The sequence below is a fragment of the Xenopus tropicalis genome, chromosome 4 (genome assembly GCF_000004195.4).
Source record: "Xenopus tropicalis strain Nigerian chromosome 4, UCB_Xtro_10.0, whole genome shotgun sequence".
NCBI lineage: Eukaryota > Metazoa > Chordata > Amphibia > Anura > Pipidae > Xenopus > Xenopus tropicalis.
In genome coordinates this window covers 49430377-49448012 of record NC_030680.2, presented here as the reverse complement: position 1 = coordinate 49448012, position 17636 = coordinate 49430377, and the positions used below count along the sequence as shown (strand labels likewise).

The 17636-nt window shown below is 38.9% G+C and overlaps 1 protein-coding gene across 2 annotated transcripts in view; it reads left to right on the top strand.

Annotated features, from left to right (window-relative positions):
* The window catches only part of rbl2 (retinoblastoma-like 2), a 52938-nt gene that overhangs the window by 15299 nt on the left and 20003 nt on the right, over window positions 1-17636 (top strand). The window contains exons 4-11 of one of the 2 annotated variants that reach the window (XM_002937323.5): window positions 9743-9807; window positions 14364-14492; window positions 15261-15421; window positions 16017-16081; window positions 16156-16339; window positions 16428-16594; window positions 16729-16835; window positions 17391-17494. In XM_002937323.5, the coding sequence (XP_002937369.2) occupies window positions 9743-9807; window positions 14364-14492; window positions 15261-15421; window positions 16017-16081; window positions 16156-16339; window positions 16428-16594; window positions 16729-16835; window positions 17391-17494 (982 nt within the window). Of the gene's footprint in view, window positions 1-9742; window positions 9808-11956; window positions 12146-14363; window positions 14493-15260; window positions 15422-16016; window positions 16082-16155; window positions 16340-16427; window positions 16595-16728; window positions 16836-17390; window positions 17495-17636 lie in introns of those variants that run through there. The other variant, XM_012962209.3, reaches the window with a different exon arrangement.

Below are 17636 nucleotides of genomic sequence, written 5' to 3'. Positions count from 1 at the left end.
ATTCTCTTCACACTTCAGTAACTTACCCTAATTTATATCAAGTCTCTTTGATCCACATTATCCTGTACCTTATCTGTTTGTATCTGTTTGTCCCTTGCAGCCCCCCCCCCCCCATTTATATGACTTTGTTAACACCTTCCACACAGATATTCTTTTTTTCTGGTTATTTGATCTATGAGCTGAATGTTGTATCTATATCAGCGAGCACCACAGCTTCTTTGTAATCAGCTTGAAAAAGGAACTAGAATGTTCTGAAAGCTTGCTATGGTTATCTTAGTTAGCCAATAAAGGTATCACCTTTATACCACTTTTGTTATTTTTTATTTCAAAAGGGTTACCCTGTAAACATTTTTTGACTGGCTAACACGGTACATCACCTTTTCCTGCATCCACCAGCTAAAATACACTCACTGTGGAACAACTGCTGCATGTGCCAAGAAGAAGAAACCCAAGTTGTGTTTTGCTATCTTTTGATTTGGGAAACAACTGAGCAGTAGAAACAATAGCTTATCTGAAAGCAGTTCTGTTGTACAATGATGGCTTACGAAAGCTCTGAATCAGGCAAATGCACTAAAATGGATGTTTACACACCAATATTACAACTAAAAGAGTGAATTATTTGCAGTGTACAAAGTTAATAGTTACTTAATAGAGCTTCTCCAGCAGAATCCTGCATTGAAATCTGTTTTTTAAAAGCACAAACAGATTTTATTTTTTATTTTTTTATATATATTTAATTTTGAAATTTCACATGATCTTCATTTCCTGGGTGCCACAGCCAAGTGACTTGTGCTCTGATAAACTTAAGTCACTCTTTTTCCTGCTGGACTGCAAGTTGTGATATCACCCGCTCCCCCCCCAGAAGCCAATCAGCAGAACAATAGGAAGGTAGCAAGATAGCAGCTTCCTCATACCTGTATTGCTAAAAGTGGTAGATATCAGAATAGCACTCAATAGTAACAAATCCAAGTCCTGCTCATGAGTTAAGCTATTGTTTTCTTCTATATCATGTAACTTATCAGAAAGCCGTTCGAATCGGTAGCGCAAGCTCCTTGTGAAAACTGAGACCTGGGCACAATTCGATGAGATGGCTGCCTACACACCAATATTACAATTAAAAAAATAAATACATTTGTTGGTTCAAGAATACAATTTTAATTGGTGGAGTGAATTATTTGCTATGTAAACAGTGTAATATGGAAATAATATGCACACCATAAAAATTATGACAGGATCCTTTTAAAGGTTTTTGCTCAAATGACTGCTCTTAAACAAGCTTACATATTTTTTCCCTTAGTTGGAAGAGATCTTAAGGGTATGCAGTGCACCCCCCGGTAAAATTGCTCCTCACAAGCAATTCTCCTTAATTCAGCTTAAAAAGTTCCAGTCTTCCAACATTGAAATATTGGTATTGTCTGGCCAGTGCTAACATTTTGCTTTTATTTTGTTGCTAAACCAATATTTTTGACACATTTACTGTTCTGCAGATGTCTTTAAGAGGACTTTTGCTAATTGACAGTGTTTTTTCCTAGATACATATGTTGCTCTGTCTTGTAATAAGGTTTGCTTTAAATATTGGTCTGATTCTGTGGTCATTTGCTTTGCTTTGGATAAAAAGTTATTTGGTGTCTGTCTTAAACTCATTCGGGCACCCTCTGTCAGTGATTTGAAACTGTGTCTTAGTTCTCCCCTGCCATTAAAATACACTGAAATGTGAATCAAATCCTAAGAAGCGTTCGGACCATGGAGTACTGTCTGAGAAATGGCCTGGGTGTAATAAGAATGTGGTTGGGTCAGACTAGGGTTGCTAACTGCTTGGTTTATTTTAGGACAATCTGGCTAATAACCACCTCTGATATCTCTGATATCATGACCCCACCCCCAAATGTCACTGTTGCCTCCAATGTCATCATGTCATCAGTGAGAGCAATATAACTTGAATCAGTTAATGAATAATACAATAAATCAAACTATTAAAAGATCAGTATATACATCAACAGTGTGACTGTTGGCAAATAAACAGTTACGTATACAACACATTCGTTAGTTTGAGCAGGACAGATTGCTGTTTGAGCAGGAAAGATTGCTGTTCAAAGACATCAGTATTGAGTATTCTTGGCATAACAATATGATAAGTTTGCATTCAATAATGTTGTAGCTTAGTGGTCTATGGAAGAAAGCACTTATTAAAGGAGAAGGAAAGTCAACATCTATTAAGCACACTATTAAATAGTACTACTATTGCTGTGTAAAAACACTATATTCCTGGCTTGCCTAATGAAAGATTTACAGAGATACACATACTAGAACCTACATACTTGTTTCAGTGAACGGCGCCGCCATCGTGTCCAGCATGTCTGTATGGGCTGAAAAGCACAAGCCAGTCCCCCCTCCACTCCCCGCTCCTGCCACAAAGCCTCTGCCGCTCCCCGCTCTTGCCACAAACCCCCACAAGCTCCCCGCTCCTGCCACAAACCCTCCGCCGCTCGCCGCACCTGCCCCCCGCTCCCCCCACCTGCTTGTCACAGAGTTCTACGACGCTGCGTCGCCATGGCAACTGGACGCTCCTGCTGTGTACGCATGCACGGCCTGCAGTAACAAGTCGCCAAGTCTTGAAGGAGCGATGCATTATGGGAATCTTCTCTACACTGCTCTGTGGTTTTTTTCCTGTTTGTCTTTTGATCTTCTGAACGGGTGAAATATGGGGAGACTTAAGGGCACTATTGAGACAACTGAATGTATGCCTGCAGCTTGAGATTAACTCTTTGTTAGCCTTTCCTTCTCCTTTAACAGAAAGGTCTTTAAACAGAGCCTTGAGCTTTGGAGCAAGGCAAAAAAAATAGTTTAAAAAAAAGAAAAAAAAACCCCTTGTCATCAGTAACTTAGGTTGCCAAGGTTGCTTTAGGGCTGCAGCAATAAATGGCAGTCACAGTAAAATGATGGCATTATATCTATTACAGGGGATAAAAGTTATCATAGACTCTTTCCTTACTAAGAGTTATTAATTGCAATCTTAATTATCCCCTTAATGATAAGAAACATAACCCAGTGAATGAGGAATGGCAGAAATGTATTTAAGTTAAAGGAACAGTAACATCAAAAAATTAAAGTGTTTTAAAGTAATTAAAATATAATGTGCTGTTGCTCTGCAAAAAAATGGTGTTTTTCCTACAGAAAAGCTACAATATAAATAAGCTGCTGTGTATCCCTGGGGGCAGCCATTCAAGCTGGAAAAAGGGAGAAAAGGCACAGGTTAAGGCACAGATAACTAGTAGATCTGCTAAGTAACCTGTGCCTTTTCTCCTTTGAATGGCTGCCCCCATGGCTACAAAGCAGCTTTGTTTATATAAACTATAGCAGTCTTTCTGAGGCAAACACACCAGTTGTAGCAATGCAGGGCAACAGAACATTATATTGTAATTACTTTTATACACTTTAATTTTGTGGTGTTATTGTTCCTTTAAATTACGTAACTGCTATGTTATAAGATAAGAGACTTAACCATTCCTTTTAGAGGCTATGAAAGAACTGGAATTATTTTAGGAAATGAAGAAGCGTTTTGTTACAGAGGACAGAAAACAATCTGTCTACCACGCCCTTAGCTATCACCTCAATATGCACCCAAGAGGTATGCGGAAGAACTTCCGCATCCCTGGATTCATTGCGGTCCACCAGAAATCCACGGGGGACCGACTGGTGGACCGCGATCGACGTATTGGCCACCCCTGCTGCAGAGCAACCATCTACTGTTGAGCTAATTAAATGGACAGTGGGAGAGCTATGGCTAGGATTTTACACAGGGTTGTAAAGGGAGACTCAAACAACTCTTTACAAATGTAGGAAAGAAACTTCATTTCATCAAATCTGTGTCCAATGAGTTGTATTGTCAGTCTTTATTACTTTTAATGGGGACTTATACCATACATTTTTACAACACACTAAACCATGTAAAATAGAAGTAAGTGCTTTTATTTTAATACCTTTGGGTTCAAATATGTCCATAACTGCTTGAAAACTGTGCTCTACCCAGACCTTTTGCAAGCTTCCAGTTTAGACTCTTCAGTATGCAGATGGGGCCACTGGCCCTGATCGAAAAGCAGAGAGACACAGAAGGAGGAAATTGGGAGGGGTTTTTCCCTGATACTGTTGAGTAAAGCCTGTCAGTCAGTGCTGTGACCACTTCCTGTGGGAGACTGAAGCGACACTCCCATGTTTCATTTTGCTCTGGCTTCTGATTAGAGAGGTTGTGTATGCAGCTCTCATGTAATGACAGTTTTAGGAGGTAAAATTCTTTCAAAACATCTTTCTTTCTGCATCGAACGTTATATAAAATGTCTCCTTTAAATGTATAGTTTATTAGTAGCATGCATTTCTGATTCGTTTATACAATGTTTTCTTTAACATAGGGGTTATTAACAATATGTTTTTTGCTGTAAACGGCTGTGATTATATTACAGTTAAAGGTGGAATAAAATAGGGAAAGGTAATTCATATACAGCAAGGAAAATTAAGTTACGTCAACATTTTTCTCAGTAAATATTTCCAATGGGGCTATTGACATGAAATTTACACCAGATGTCGGTAACAACCCAAGTAATCCACAAATACAAAACAAACTAGAAAGGGAAGTTTTTTCAATTTTTATAACTTTGAACAGCAAATACCCAGTGACTAACTTAGTTACTTAAACTTAAAGGAGAATGCAAGTCAAAATTTAAAAAGCATACTGCCTAATAGTCCTCCTATTGTTTAGTAAAAACGCCACACTTTTGGCTCCCCTAATCAAATATTTACTCAGTCACACTTACTTCACATTTTCTAGAACAGGCAGCCATCTCTAAAAAGGTATTCTCCCTTCCTTTCCCTCCTTGCTTCATACTGCACATGTGTTTCATTCCCTCCCCCCCTCCTCTGTCAGAGCCGCTTCTGATTGGCTGGTGGGCATGTGTAGCTCAGAACAGGAGACAGGATCAAGTTACACACATGCTCAGAGAATAGGAAGGACAGAGATATTTCAGTGATGTCACTGTAGTCTTCACACTGCTGTAGGCTGCCAGCACCATATCTCAGAGAAGCAAGCAGGAATCTGGGAATTTAGATATGCAGTACTTAGAATGCCTTTAGCATGGGCGTCCACAGAAGGGGGCAAGAGGGGGCACTTGCCCCCCCCTGGAAAAGTAGCAAAAAAACCAAAAACCTTACTCCGTTTCTGCACTGTGCCCTCAAGCCCGTTTTTGCTGTGCTCCGATTGGATCTTTCTTCTTGTGGATTCTCCAATCAGAGCACAGCTTCCTTGACAGACAGTAAAATTGACCAATCAGAGCAGAGATGCACACAGGGATCGGGAGATTTTGCAAACTGGAAACAGAAATAAAGACTGAAAAGAAGAATCTGCCCCTGTAACTTTACCTAAGAACCAACTCTCAACTTTTGCTGCAGTTTTCATCCCACAGGTACTATACAGTTCTAAAGAATCACTAGCTGACGTTAAATTGTTTTTTGCCTGACATCTATAATAATTTATAATCTATCCCCTACCCTAACACATGGAGGGTAAGTTAACTCTTTCCCTCTGAAAAAGCTCATTGTGTGTTTATATATGTGTTGTTGTTTTTTGCACTTACTATTTTTTTTTTTTTTTTGTCATTGTTTTGTTCATTTATAGTAAGTTACAGTGGGGCCAATGTTGTGTATCAGTGCCAGTGTTATAGTGCCAGGGCCTGAATATCTGCCATCTGTACCCACTGCTCCTCACTGTATATAATGTGCTGGGTTTGTAAATACGGACTGCGTCTCACTGTATATAATGGGGAGTCAGTACCCACTGCCTTTCTTGCTATAAAACTAACATAAACACATCTAAAGGGGTGGTTCACTTTTAAGTTAACCTTTAGTATGTTATAAAATGGCCTATTCCTAGCAACTTTGCAATTGGTCTTCCTAATTAATTTTTTTGAATAATTTGCCTTTCTCTTCTGCCTCTATACAGATTTCAAATGGGGGCCAAAAAATATTGCTCTGTGAGGCTACAATTTTATTATTATTATAATTTTGTATTACTTATTTTTCCAAGTAGGCCCCTTAACTATTCATATTCCCATCTCTTGTTTAAATCACTACCTGGTTGCTAGGGTAAATAAGACCCTAGCAACCAGATAGCTGCTGAAATACCAAATGGAGAGCTGCTGAACAAAAAGCTAAATAACTGAAAAACCATTAAAAATAAAAGTGAATTCGAATGCGAACTACCCCTTTAAGCTAACTGATCACAAACACAAATGTTTGCAGATCCCCTAACAGAAGTGCGCGTATGAATACTTTTACTACTAATACTAAACATTTTAGGGTAAAAAAAAAGCACCCCCACCCGCACTTTTGTACAGTATCCCTGGGAGTCAGTGGGAACGGCAAGAGGTAGTTGGGAGGTTAACTTTTTACGTCAGCAGCGAATCCACTAAGTGTCACATTAGCTGTAGGTCAGTCTGTGTATGGGCCATATTTAGCCTCCCCAGTATCATCCTGCAAAAAAAAAAAAAATATATATATATATATTTATATATATATATATATTTATCTGTTGCAGGATGATGCTAGCTTACTTGCCCCCCCTTGGAAAATTTTCTGCGGACGCCCATGGCCTTTAGACTTACTTTTAATTTATATTAACCTTTCATTGTCCTTTAACAAAGTTTAACAACACTAGAATTAATACTTAAATAATGGCATCAATATAAATATAAACCATGACATTTTTCAAACCTAAAACTGCAGTCCCATAGTGACCAACTGTGATAAGTTTGGGTACCCTGGTGTTAATATTGTAAGAATGGCAGCAGGTTGAATCTGATTGGCTTCTGGTGGCTCTGCCCACTTTTTCTAATCTTGAACTGCAGTTACCCGGTGCCTAACTCTGCAAAGTTTGGGGACCCTGGTGTTATTACTGTGAGAATGGCAGCAGGTTGAATTTCCTCCATTGAAAGTTTAAAGGTAAAATCCGATTTGCTGTTCGTAGCTCCACCCACTTTTGGGCATCTAACAAATATCATATTTTCTTTCAGGCTGACCCCATGACTATGTGATTCAAAGCTTTAAGATTGGCAGGGTTATAAATTTCCCCATGATAGTCAATGGGTGAGATTTGGGTCATCCAACAAATGTTGCTGGGTGTTTGGAGTTGCACCACAAAAAGATGCGGGGCGAGATCACTTAGAAAAGCACAAGCAACCTGATCCGCTTTGGGACAAAGAAGTGTGGAGAGTCTGAGTGTTGTACCCCTAAAACTGTAGGAGGAGTAGCGTTTACAAAATGGGGGGCACTAAGAATAAGAAGCTTAAAAAGCGGAAGAATAAGCTGAAGTCGAAGAACAGTATGTTGGGTTTTTCAAACCAACATAAATCCATAAATTAATTTATGTGTAGTAAAGTGGAATGACCCAGGGAATAAGTATTGACCATGCTTACTGAAATGTATTTAATACTTAGTAGAAAAGCCTTTGTTAGTAATGACAGCTTTAAGATGCCTCCTGTATGGAGAAACTAGCCGCATGCATTACTCATGTGAATTTTTGCACCATTCTTCCACACAAACTGCCTTCAAATCTTGAAGGTTCCGGGGGCCTCTTCTATGAACTCAAATCTTCAGTTCTTTACATAGATTTTCAAATGAAGTCGGGTGATTAACTGGGCCATTCTAGCAGTTTTATTTTCTTTCTCTAAAAGCAGATGAGTTTTCTTGGCTGTGTGTTTGGGATCATTGTCTTGCTGAAATGTCCACCCTCATTTCACCTTCAGCATCTTGGTAGATGGCAGCAGTTTCTTATCAAGAATGTCCTGATACATTTCTCAATTTACCCTTCCTTCCTTCAATTATATAAAGTCTGCCAGTACCATATGCTATACATACAACAAAAAAATGTCAGAAATCCAGCAACTGTACTAAACTCTTTCAAGCATCCTTTATACACTTACTTTGCATTGTCACACAACACTTAATATCAAATAATGTTGTTTCCTATAAAAAAAAAATTATATGGTGTATGTCTTATCACCACAGTATGCTAAACAAGCAGACAAAATGTCCTCATTTAAACTTATACAGAATTTTCGAAAGAATTTGGGAAGTTTTTATAGGAAGGAGATGGAGGGATGAAAAGAAAGGGTTACAAATTAGTTATATATGGCACTGGTTTTCCTTGCACATCTATGTTATTTTTTCATGTTCCCTCTGTTGGAAAGAATATCTCATGGCCTAACCCTGTGGTAAGCCGTGCCAATGTGGCTCTGCCATCACCTCTACAGGTGAGCCATCGAAGGTCCTGGACCTCTGATATACAGGTTCCTTTCCTGTAGGGCAGGAGGCTCTAGTCCAACTAGAGTCTTAATCTGGAATAGGCTATCTGCCTTAGTGAGTTTAGGGCCTTTCTTCAAACTTTGTATTCCTTCTTCTCTCAAGTTCTGGACTCTTGGGATATCGAGTGGAGTCTTGTTCCAGAAATAGGCTACCTACTTTGGTGCCCCTTCCCTCAAGTCCTGGACCCTGAGGTACTTATGGTATTGGTTAGATATTGTGGCAGCACTCTTGAGCCGTCTGTCCTATAATCAGGCCAATCTGTGCCCTTTGACCTGTTTTTATAGACTTTGTGACATGTGAGCATGCGACATAAGAACATATTAGTATAGGTGTTTCTAGTGGGAGAGCACAGAGATATCTCTTCACAGCACAGAAAACAAAGAACTGCTCTTGCAGCCAAACAGGTGGCCCTGTCTTCAAGGCCATGGTAGTAGTAACTAAGACTAGCTTGAGAACCAAATCTATCCAGACCTGTGGGTAATCTCCACACACAGAATTTATTCCTTATCATTAGTAAGGCTGCTACATCCCCTAAGTCACTTTGGATTCCTTCTCTAACCCACTTGGCCCCCTCCCTCTGGAATTTATTTTAGCTGTTGGCTACGGGTCATGCTCAGTTCTTCTCAGCACAGATTACTAAATATGCCCTTCAGTCTAGCAGCCTATGAAGAAATGGCATCGCTGGTTCCCATAGAAACTCTGCTCTAGCTCTCCTGAGCTCAGCTTAACCCAGCCCAATCCAAGCAGGCCTTTTATACAATATATAATTTATACAGTATAAATTATGCCATATGGGTAGGGGAGATGTGCCTAACTTTATAGATTGTAGGAAAATGTTGGCTTTACATGTCCTTTAAACCATTTCACTGTTCTTCTATAACATGTACAGATGTGCACACACAAAGATCATGTTGTATTATTAATGTTGAGATATTAAGTATTGATCCTGTTGGAGCAGTTATTGGGTGTTCCTGTGCTTGTTAAAGGGAAAGTAACACTAAAAATTTTTTAAAAAAAAGCTATCTACCCTGCACCAATAATTGCCCTATCCTGCAAACCACTTAGTATTTTGAATGCTTTTAGAAAATACCTGCTAAAACTTGGCTACCGGTCATTTGAAATAAGGCGATACGGGCGAAGGAAGGAGCAGCATCCACTATGTGACGATCGATTGATCAAGCCTAGCCTTCCTTCTGTATAGGAAGGAGTCGGGCTAGGATCGATCAATCTATCGTCACAGTGGAGGACTTATTCTTTAATTACTTTACAGAATAGATAGTATGTAATTTCAATTTTTTTTGTTTTTGCTGTTTGGAGTTACTTGTCCATTGATATGATGTTAAAATAGTAAATGATTAACATTCTTTCTTTTAACTCTCTACTTGCTTTTTAGACGGCAGCCCTGTACAGTGTCTGAAGTATACCAGTTTTGCTGGGTGCTGTTCATTCATACTAAAGGTAAGTATACTTAGGAATTATTCTTACACAAATGTTGACACAAATTCATTGGTGTTAATATTATTGTGCTGCTTGAGATTTGTTCAGTCTGATTACAAACAAATTAACCACATGTGCAGTCAAAACACCCCTTGTGTATTTTATAGGTGAGGCTAGGAAAGGGGGTGGAGTTAGTGTTACAGGGCAGTAGAGCTATAAAAAGTGGAGAAAAGATATCATATTTTTATAAGCTACCTAACTGGAAGCCAAGTAAGTGCTCAGAAAAGAGAGTTGGAAGAAAAAAAGATGCAACACCAGTATAAGTGCTGGATTGTCGTGACTGCAAATGAGAACAGGAACAGTAACTAATGGGATAGTGTAGAGTGGATGAAGGAATGTGTTCTAAGTTAAATTAGTATATGGTAGTTATACATTCTCTGTGTGTTTTAGAAGCTTAGGGGTAAGTTTAGCATGTGCCCTGGATAAGCTTGTTTAGGAGACTATCATATATGGTAAAGATTTTAACTCTAACACAGAGAAAACAGCACTTGGAAAGGAGTATGAAGAGCTGTGCCTTAAAGGAGAATGCAAATCAAAATTTAAAAAGCATACTGCCCAATAGTCCTCCTATTGTTTAGTAAAAACGCCACACTTTTGGCTCACCTAATCAAATATTTACTCAGTCACATTTACTTCTTATTGTCTAGAACAGGCAGCCATCTCTAAAAAGGTATTCTCCCTTCCTTTCCCTCCTTGCTTCATACTGCACATGTGTTTCATTCCCTCCCCTCTGTCAGATCCGCTTCTGATTGGCTGGTGGGCATGTGTAGCTCAGAACAGCAGACAGGATCAAATTACACACATGCTCAGAGAATAGGAAGGCTGCCGCTGGCAGCCTACAGGAAGGGCAGAGAGATTTCAGTGATGTCACTGTAGTCTTCACACTGCTGTAGGCTGCCAGCACCATATCTCAGAGAAGCAAGCAGGGATCTGGGAATTTAGATATGCCTTTAGGCTTACTCTTAATTTATATTAACCTTTCATTGTCCTTTTAAGGTTTGCTTGTACAAAAACAGGTAAGCACATTCTGCAAACACAGATACCTGGTTTCTTGACTTGCTTTAGTTGCAGTAGCTAAAGTTAGCTGATTCTTAGCATTTACTAAGCTAAAAGGCAATTTAGGTGCACAGTTTTTAGTGAAAACTTAGATATTTTTGTTGAAAGCCCAATAAGTAAGTCATGCTGCAAAAATAATTCAGACAAATTCCCCTGGCCCTAAGGGCGAAGACACACGGAGCTCTGCTAAAACGTAGAGACGATTATGAGTAAATGATCAGCTTTTTTTATTTTAGTAGCCGTGGAAAGTAGCTGCTACTAGTAGCTCCATGTGTCTTCACCCTTAGGGCTGTGACACACAGGGAAATTAGTCACGCCACGACAAATCTGTTGTCGCGGTCAACTAATCTCCCCGCAATGCCATCCCACCAGCTAGACTGTAAACCGCCGGTGGGATAGCATAAGCAGCGTTGCGGTTTGCCGAAGTTTCCTCTTAAGGCCGGTGATATGGCATTGTGGGGAGATTAGTCGCCCACGGCAACTAAGGGCAGTGGCAGACAGGGAGATTAGTCACCATGCGACAAATCTCTGTTGTCGTGGGCGACTAATCACCATCCCACCAACGATTTACATTCTAGTCAGTAGGATGGCATTGCAGGGAGATTAGTCCATATTACATGCTTTACATTTGACTGTCCACTAGGATGACTTTAAAGGAGACATAATGGATAAATGAAAAAACTATTCTTCTAGGCAATTATGAATAAATTATGAATTAATACTATCTGTAAAAATTGCCCCCTTTTTGGAGCTCCCTATAGATCCTTTTTGGTCCCGGTTTCAAATGAGGGGTGTCCTAAAGGTACTTGCCAAAAGCACATTAGGAGGGTAGTAGCCAATCGCAGCCTTGCAGGCACACAAGCAAAGACAGTTTTCTGTTCCATATCAAGTCAGCCTAGCTGCTGATTCCCATTCTACAGTGCAGTGTGCTGAGTGCTACCGCTGCTGAAACACAACTTTTTTTAAGTACATTCCTTCTATATTAAGAGGAGTATAATGCACTGGTACAATCTTAATATTCATGTGATATGTCTCTTTAATCTAGCAAGCAAGCTAGCTTGGTTGTTAACATAGCAACCACATACAGGAGACAAGTTTGGGCTTGTCTGTACCCGGCAATCTCCACCCCACAGACCCATAGGACAAGTTTCTAGTCTAAGAACCAAGGCTTTTCACATAGAAATTCACCCTTCTGGCTTCAGATATACTGCTGCTGCTGGTTTATTCCTGATCTGCAGAGCTGGTGGGTAATCCTTGCATTTACTAAATGAATAGGAGCAAAGTACTTAGCCTGCAATTAGCAGAAAAATAAAACTGGTGTTTTACAGTGCTTTACAGTATATATTTTTTAGATGCAATCTTTGATAAACACTGTTATCTTAAAATGTACTTAAAATGTTATGCATTATTTAAATGTTCATAAACAAGGATGTGCTATACGTTCTATGTTTTTTAAGAAGTAATCCTATTAATTGAATAACAAAATAGTCTTTTTTTGTAGTTGCTTACAGCAGTATATTGAAGCTCTCTTTATAGCAGAAATATCTCTTTTTTAGAAACTAGGAAGATAGCAGAAGATAAATGCAAAATGGTGGAAAACAGCTTTACTGCAACTTTACTGGTTCAAATGCCCTTTTCCACCTGCAGTTGCTTCCCTGTTTATATGCATAGCAAACATGTGGCCAGTGGCTGCCAACAAGGAAAGAGTTCCAGCAGATGACTCCAAGGGTTGGCAGCCATTCACTTTTTTTTTTTCTATCTCAGAGCAATATAGTAGTGATGTGCAGGCCGGCCCCATACCCACGGGTCGGGCAGGTTGGGGTGGACCTCAGCACATCATTTGTGGGTCGCGGGTGGGTTCAGGTTGGGCCCTCCCCGCGCACAACCTAACACTTCTGGCTGCCTTTTCCAGTTTCTGTATTTATAGGCACGTGCACCACGCCCTGCCTCTTTTGTAATGTCATTGCAGGCACGGGTCTATAAATATGGGTCAGAAGCCGGGTCAGGTAGGTTTAGGGTTGGGTGGGAGATGAGTTTTTCTCAACCCGCATATCACTACAATGTAGATATCACGCTGCAAACTAAGGGCAATGGCAATCTAGCTCATTGATGACCACGGAAGATCACATTTTTTAACACCTTTTAAGGACTCTGGCACACGAGGGAGATTAGTCGCCCGCGACAAATCTCCCTTGTTGCGGGCGACTAATCTCCCCGATATGACATCCCACCGGCGAAAATGTAAATCGCCGGTGGGATGGCATACGCAACGCCGCAATTTGTGGAATTCTTTGGATCGCGCTGCCACGGAAGATTACATTTTTTAACACCTTTTAAGGACTATGGCACACGAGGGAGATTAGTCGCCCACGACAAATCTCCCATGTTGCGGGCGACTAATCTCCCTGATATGACATCCCACCGGCTTGAATGTAAATCGCTGGTGGGATGTCATATCAGGGAGATTAGTTGCCCGCAACAAGGGGGATTTGTCATTGGCAACTAATCTCCCTTGTGTGCCAGAGCCCTAATATAGAAAACATTCATGTGACAATGTGGCTTAATTACTGTAAATAAACCAGTATCTCCGATTATAGTGAATTTACCTGTTACACAAACGCCATCAACTGAATACCAAATTCACCTCTGAATCAGGTTTTTGCTCATCCAGTTACACAAACTACACTTCTTTGTTTTAAAATACACCAATATTTATTAGGTACATCTGATTATAGCAGGGGCTATTTGATGCACAATAAAAAAATGCTTATTCAATATAGATTGCACAAACTTGATCTCCAACTCTTGCAAAATTGTATACATCTGCATAAAATTATAACCATGTGATGAAAAACTTCCAAGCTTCAAGCTTTACCTAATAATTCTCTGGCTGGGGAAAACTCAGAGAACCCCACTCCATTATACACTGCTAGACACTGGTCTCCTCGCTACCCTGTCTTACATTTCTTTCATCCCTTTGTGCAACTGGTGAGTGGGATTTTCTATGCATTTCATGGTTTTTTGGTTTTTTTTTTTGCTGTGACTATAGACAGAACGAAGTCTACAGGACAATCTACCACATGACAAATGCAAGTAGATATGCCTGTGCTTCATTGGCGTTTGTTGGCAGATATCGGCTACTTGTGCCTGCACCCGGGTGGATTCAGTGCTTTCAGGTGCAGGCACAATAAGAAGATTTTTCAAGTGTACAGGTGGATTGTCAGCCTGCACTTATCCGCAGGCTGACAATTGGCCTTGTGGGGCCTTGCCATAAGGCTGCTGTTGGGCGAAACAATACAAAAATTATCCTCGTGTGCATTTTTTTCCTTCTAATAGATATTTGATGCAGAATAAGTATATTATTTTCAGAGGAGGCAGGGACACATTCTAAAATAAATACAAATGCACACTTCGTTGCTAAATGTTTTATTATTATTATTGTTTATATATTTTTGAAACAGGAAACTTTCCTATGATAAGTGATGACTTGGTAAACTCTTACCACCTCTTACTGTGTGCTTTGGACCTTGTTTATGGAAATGCCCTTCAGTGCCCTAACAGACGAGAACTTTTAAACCCAAACTTTCAAGGTACAATATAAATTACAGAGAATTATCTATATTGCATGAGCTTCCATAATATGCTTGTGATCTGCTTAGTTTTTGCCTGCAAAGTGCATGTTTAGCAACAATTTTATTTCAGTACTATTGAGGGCTGAGAGTCATTGGAACCTATGATGAAAGTACTGCTGCTAATAAAGAAAGATTAAAAGTTCTGTTCTGTTTTACACTCATTTTGTATTACTCATAGAACAAATACTCTGATCTCACCCAGCATATCATGTGCCACCAAAATGTAAGATTTAGGAGGGGACAACTATGGTAGAATGTTTGTTTTATGATAATTAACTGTCTTACAGAACCATAGTAACCACCATTTGAAAGAAATTCCAAAAACACGTTTCTGCTGGGCAAATTTGTTACATAAGATTTGATAAAAAATTGCCTTTAGTATCATGTTTCCAAACAGGCATGTTTATTACAGTGTTATTGTGTTTAAGCACAACTTTTTATTAACTTTTACTTTAAGAGTGATATTGGTCTTTTAGCATTTCTTTCTGGTCATAGGAGCATAATAAAGCAGTTTTTATAAAATAAAAATATTCAGTGGTTTTGAAATTATTTGTAACTGCAATTGCTATTGAAATTATCTGCCCTGCATGTTCTGTACTTAATAGACTTTTGAAGATGCATGCTATGCATTGTGGGAACTGGAGTCTTGGGTGGAGTAGAGATGGATTTTTGTTTAAATCAGGGTTGCTGTTTGACCATTTATTTATTTTTTCTTTGATTATACAGGCCTCCCTGAAGATTTTTGTAGCAGAGAGTATAAAGCTCCCTTAGAAGCGCCATGTATCATTGAAACACTCTGTGGCCTCCATGATGGGTTAGTTCTAGAGGCCAAGGGTATCAAAGAACATTTTTGGAAGCCCTACATAAGAAAGCTTTTTGACAAAAAGGTACAGAATAAAGGCCAATTAGTGACAGGTTATAGTAGCTGCAATATTTATATGTATTTTAAAATTGTAACTTATCTAAGCTGTGGTTCAGATTTATGAACAGGTTTCAAGTCTTTGGAAAATGCCTCTGTTAAAATGCTAAGATAGTGTTTCATCTCCATGTATGATAAAGTAGGACCTTCTTATCCTCTGGTCTTATTTGTTTGGTCATTGATATTGCCATTTTACTTGCTTAAGGGCAAGGGCACACAGATTGAGCGCAGGGTGACAATTCGCCCCTACACTTAAAGGGGTTGTACAACTTTTTAGAATATTTATTTTTACTGAATATTTACAGAAAATAAAATATTTGAATTGAATGTTGAACTGTTCTAGACTCTGTTCAGATACTGTTAAAAAATAAACATGATAGCTGTGTTTAATTTGGTATTACTGTAAACAAAACAATTATCAGAGCTAGTTAAACCAAGTACTTTATAATTTATGTTGCATGCTGGCCAAGCTCAAACCACATTGCATGAAGGACACTTGACTCTAGTTTATTAATCAGATTAATAGTATATTTTTGTATTTCATTGTGATTTTTCTGTTACAGATACTAAAGGGGAAATCTGACTCTCTTGTAGGATTCTTAGATCCAGGAAACTTTGCAGACAGTGTGTAAGTAAATTAATCATTAGATCACAACAAGGTACTTGTTTGCTTATTTATTTAAATTCCTCTTGTGCTTGTAGGAAAGCTATAAATAAGGCTTATGAAGGCTATGTACTCTCTGCTGGTAATCTGGATGAAAGAGTCTTCATGGAAGATGTGGAGGAAGAAATTGGGAGAATAGGACAGTGCCTGAATCCCTCGCTGGGAATGGAGTCTGTAGAAAGGGCAAAAGTAACATATAATCTACAGCAAAACTTTGACAAGGTATGCTTAAAATGTGCACCAAGTTTGATTCCTGCAGAGAAACCAGCAATGAATGAAATACATTAATCCTTTTTCTTGTTTTTCTAAGTTTAAATCTCTTCGGGTCTCCACACCACTTACCAGTTTAAAATACATAAGAGAATGCAGCCCATGCACAACACCCATTTCAAGTGCCATGTACTGTGTTAGCCGTCTTTTTACTATTCTGACTGGATTCAAACCTGCTCCGAGTGAGAGACTGCTGCAAATGCTCAGGTGAGAGATGTGTGGTAATATAGAACCAGCTGTATATTGTTTTCTTATGCATGACTAGTTGCAATGTCTTATTGACAATGTAGAGTTTGCCAGTCCATTTTGCAATCTGTTTTATTTTTCATATGGTAACGCAGATCATGTTCCAGAGATCCCACCAAGACAATATTACGGCGACTGAAGGAAATGTCAGAAACATTTTGCGAGAATACTGACAGTGTGGCAGAAAAACAGTTCTGCAGAGGTCAGTAACTGATTGCTTTTGTTACCATTCATTGAGAGAAATTAGTCTGTAGTTGCCTTCTGATAACTGCCTATCCAAAAAAATGTTTTAATAAATACAATTTTGTTTTTGAAAAGATATAATATGTATGGGTAATGGAAGGATAGGGGAGAAACAGTGTTGCAAATAGAGACCTTTTTTAAACTCCATAAGGGCTATCGACATCTAAAGCTGGCCATATACAATAAGTATCAATTCAATCTAACTGCTAACAAATCAGATCTTTGGTTAGTTTGGACACATAAACCTTTTAGATTATGTTGGTGCTTTACCAATTAATGTAATAATACTGGGACAAAGGTAAAATTATCAACACTGTACAGTGGGCAAAGCATGCACTGTCAATTAGATTTTCTAACTGTCAGATATGGACAACTTTGCATTGCATCTCTGTGCATTTCTGTTCCATTCAATGTCAATATGTATCTTTCAATTCTTAGTATTATATATAGGATAAGCCACCAGTTGTCCCAATTTTCTGATTGCAAATTAAATACCTTTTATATTTTTCTCTAGATATCACAAAAAAGTATTTTCGCCTTGCTGAAGTGCTGTATTACAAAGTATTGGAATCTGTCATTGACCAGGAGAAGAAAAGATTGGGTGATATAGATATGTCGGTAAGATGGGGTGGAGGGTAAAATTTTAAGAGTTGTATCAAAATGTTTTGTAATTGCTATAAACAATTTTGGATTCTATACATAGTGATCATATTATCTAAATGTTATGCACCCCAAGTGATTGTAATCACTTGATGCCCTG